This window comes from Hippocampus guttulatus, chromosome 3 (assembly GCF_054856545.1).
Source record: "Hippocampus guttulatus isolate MCC_2025c chromosome 3, RoL_Hgut_1.0, whole genome shotgun sequence".
Taxonomy (NCBI): Eukaryota; Metazoa; Chordata; class Actinopteri; order Syngnathiformes; family Syngnathidae; genus Hippocampus; species Hippocampus guttulatus.
Window position 1 is genome coordinate 2,906,903 of NC_141263.1, and position 3,831 is coordinate 2,910,733.

At 46.4% G+C, this 3,831-nt stretch overlaps 1 protein-coding gene across 1 annotated transcript; it reads right to left on the minus strand.

Moving 5' to 3' along the window:
• Window positions 1-405: 405 nt before the first annotated feature.
• tlnrd1 (talin rod domain containing 1) lies at window positions 406-3,547 on the minus strand. The gene has a single exon (XM_086107800.1). The coding sequence runs from the start codon at window positions 2,055-2,057 to the stop codon at window positions 993-995; it is 1,065 nt and encodes a 354-aa protein (XP_085963926.1). The 5' UTR covers window positions 2,058-3,547; the 3' UTR covers window positions 406-992.
• Between the last annotated feature and the right edge of the window lie 284 nt (window positions 3,548-3,831).

Consider the following 3,831-nt stretch of genomic DNA (forward strand, 5'->3'; position numbering starts at 1 on the left):
TCAAGAGTGGCTTGACACAAGGAATACGACAGCGGAAACACATGTCTCCACATACGATTTTCACAATATTCAAATTTTCAGAGATCGTGCATTGTCTAATAAGTCAGTTCCACCCAATTAAAAATACATCTAGTTCTGCTGTCTTCATTCTATGGAAGACTATACACATTTTATAAGAACATTGAAGTGCAAGCCAAATAGCATTGTTGCTAGGTGAAAGATGAGAGGTCAATCTTTTAAAACAAGCCTTGTTTTTAAAGGTCTTTGAATAAATCATCATTGAAACAAAATAGACCCTTGAATGTATTTTGGGTAATTGCCTCCTCTTGTATTTTGGTTGACATGAAAAAAAAGTGGCTTAATTCAATCAATTAATTACATGCAGCAAATGAGCCAAACAGCATCTTATCAGAAACATTTTAATTGTCAAAATAAATACCCCATTACATGCATGGTCAAACACATTAAAGTACTATGTGAAGTCTAAAAATGTGTAAAAACCTATGGCACTCACAGCAGCTTTTATGGAGTCGGGATTCACACACATGGAAAGAAAAAAAAGCAAAATCAAGACACTTGTCACCTCTACCAAGCTAGAGTAGGTCAGTCAATCAGAGGTTGACATAGCAAAGCTACATCCATCCGACATCAAGGCTGGCATTTTCACCAGAGCTGAAAACTGAGGTAATTTTTTCAGGTTAGGGGGGTGGTGTCAGTTTGTGAGGATCTTGGAGGGGACCTGAGCCCACTTTGGGTTGATTGTGTCAAAGTGGACTGTATACTTGGTTTGTTTAGAGTCACATCCAGGATGACACAAATCCCTGATGAGAAGCGTTTGTCCATGTTTCAGCACTCTTCATGAACAGACGCCAGACTTCCATGTACGTTTTCCGGAACCTTTTCTAACCCCATTAAGCAGGGATAATAAATGTCTCTTTGGTGTGTTCACATGGGACAGAGTTGGACCAGAAATCATCCCCACTCTCCCTGAACTAAGTCACGGATTGAGAGTTGACTGGCGGTAGAGTCCTTGGAGACGAACGCTCTCGGAGCGCCTGTGTGAGCAGGGTGCAGCCATCTGACACAGCGCAGGCGGAGTTCCGTAGCCGTTCCCGGTAGTCGGCCATTTTAGAGCTGCTCTCAGGGTGCTGGGCAACATCCCTGAGTCCCTGGGTGAGGAGGACACAGGCTGAAACCACACTCATAGCGCCTCCTAAAACTGCAGTCTGCACACCTTTCCCTTCAGTGGAAATACTCGCAGCCCTCCCCAGGAACTGCGGCTCTGTGGCAAAGCCGACCAGCGCATTGACTGCTTGGACCAGCGCGGCACTGAAGAGGACGCAACGATTCCTGGTTAGTTCGCTGGGCTGAGTTTTGACCTCTTTTACACAAGCCAGGAAGGCAGTGCCGCTTGTGCTCATGCTCTTGACGCTCAGTTTGAACTGCTCCTTTCCAAAGCGGTCCCTGGACCTTTCGCTGGCCAGCGACGAGATGTCCGTCAGAGTCTTGAGGTTGGTGGAGATGTTCTGGGAGAGCTCGAGGAGGAGCTGCGGAGTAAGATCCAGCAGGGGTGTGACTCGGAGGACGCTGCAGCTTTGGTCGACCTCGTGCCGACAACGGGTCACTTTGTAACGGTCCACAAGACCGGGCAAGCAAGGCTGTGAGCCGGTGGTCTCTACTGCTGCCAGATATGCAGCATGGGCAGAGCACTCAGTCAAAGAAACCACTAGATCAGCCATCTCCAACAGGCGGTCCCCCACCTCTGTGAATCGGCCCATGTTGAGTTGGCTTTGTATGTCGTGGGTTAGAATAGAGAGCTCTTTGGTCCGTGCGATGACCGTGTCACGACACTGGTCAAAGGTGTCGGCCACTGCCACCCCCTCAGAAGTCATAACTGGTCTGGTCTCACTGGACAGCAGGAGGAGGTCGGCCACCAGCTGCATCTTGGCCTTACATGTGTCACAGATGGACGAAAGGCGCTTTCTCTGCTGAAGACTGCCACTAGGTGTGCTGGCGGATCCCTCACTAGCCGATTTGCCCGAGCCACCACTAGCCATAATAAGGAGGGGAGTTGGGGTGGGGGTGGTCAAACTGCTCTTTTTGACAGGGTTATTTATAGTTTTCTGCTGTTGCTGCCACTGCAAACTGCATTGCTCTGTTTAAGAAGTTTCCTTATCAAGCCAATGCTCACTGCAGTGTAAAATCACAAAGAAAAAAAAAAAACAACTGGCCAAAAGTCTTCCTTGAATTCTTTCACAATATCGCGTATCAACCGTACATGATATGCCGATTCACTGAAGTTATACTGTTATTGTAAACACTGGTGAAAAGCAAAAATAAATTTACTGCATTACTGAAATGCTCATTCCCGTTGTCCCCCAGTTATTTACTAATACAGGTGTATTATTGCTTATGCTGATCCATGAATATAAATGCCCTGAATTAAAGATGCAAGTAACACAATAGTCTCAGGCTAACAGAACAATTCACAGGTAAATTTAAAATGAAATCACAAATTGCAGTGCCAACTAAATGTCTTCCGATAGGCAAAGTGCAGACTGAAAATGGTCCAATATGCAATTTACAGGGAAAAAAACAAACAAACCCGCTTTCAATTAAATTGGGAAAACACTTCTGAGCCGTTTAGTAAGATGAAAGATTACATCGATTTATCTGAGACGATTGAAAAGAAACACACTTTTGAGATAACTAACTGAAGTCTCTTTTGTTGAACTCAATAGGATATGATCTTATGTCCACTCGAATAAGGGCGGATCGAGAACAGCATCTTGCCCGACTGGTTCCCGGTAAGTTTGACCGGTCTGGCGTACACATGCTGGTTACAGATGGGGCGCCACCCGGGCAGCACTTCTGGTCAGCAAGAAGAGGTGGCTTTCCCTCCAGCGCCATCGTTTCATGAATCCCACTGGGGGAGGAAGAAAAAAAAGGCAATCCTCTCGATTAAAGTCCATCCACGCCGACCCCACGATCCAGTTTCAACCTCGTCTTCTTCAAACACAAGCCCGGGTGACACGCTAGCGGTCGCTTCGACTCCATATGCATCATCCGTATGTCCACCTCTTCCTCGGCGTTCTAACCCGGGACCAGAGCGTGTGAAACCCAGCATAGACTCTGTGACCACTCGCTTTTTATATCCATACCGCTCGGTGATCGTCCCACATGTAATCCACTTTTGAGAACAAGCGACGGTGTCCCCAAAAATTAAATTGGAAGAAGTGGCCGTTATTCCCAGAGATTCAAAGTGGCGTTGCGCGCTCCCGCTGCAGTACTATGAGGAAGCGGGGAGGGTGTGGTCGCGCTGAGCGGCCGCTGAAGTGAGCCAACTTGTAGCAACATACTGATACAAGAAGCCATTCGCGTACGACGAACCACCCTCCATTTTGGGGAACTCGACAGCCCCAGATAAAAGGACTTTAAGCGGGTGATCGGAGGACCACGGTCGGTGAAATTTTGCGACGGCTTTGCATATGCTATGAAACTCCTCGTAGTTCTGCCATGAGACATCCCCGAGTCAAGTGTACCACCAACCAAGCGAGCCAACACATACCGGAAATTTCAAAAATAAAAGCACACAACGTTCTCGTGTGTGGAAATCTTGATGACATTTCAATTACAACTCTCACACTTGTATGATTTAGCACAAATGAAAATGTACGAGCGCAGCTATTTGGTTCCAAACGTTTTCGGTTATTATGGTCCACCTTTATGTACATTTAACAAATTCATTAATCTAAAAGCTGATTTTGTAGAGTCCTTTTGATGTTGTCCATTGATGTTGGACAGTGTTTTTGAATGTGAGTGAAGGTATGT

Coding starts and splice junctions, on each gene's coding strand:
- tlnrd1 (XM_086107800.1), bottom strand. CDS start 2,057: ATGGCTAGTGGTGGCTCGGGCAAATCGGCTAGTGAGGGATCCGCCAGC.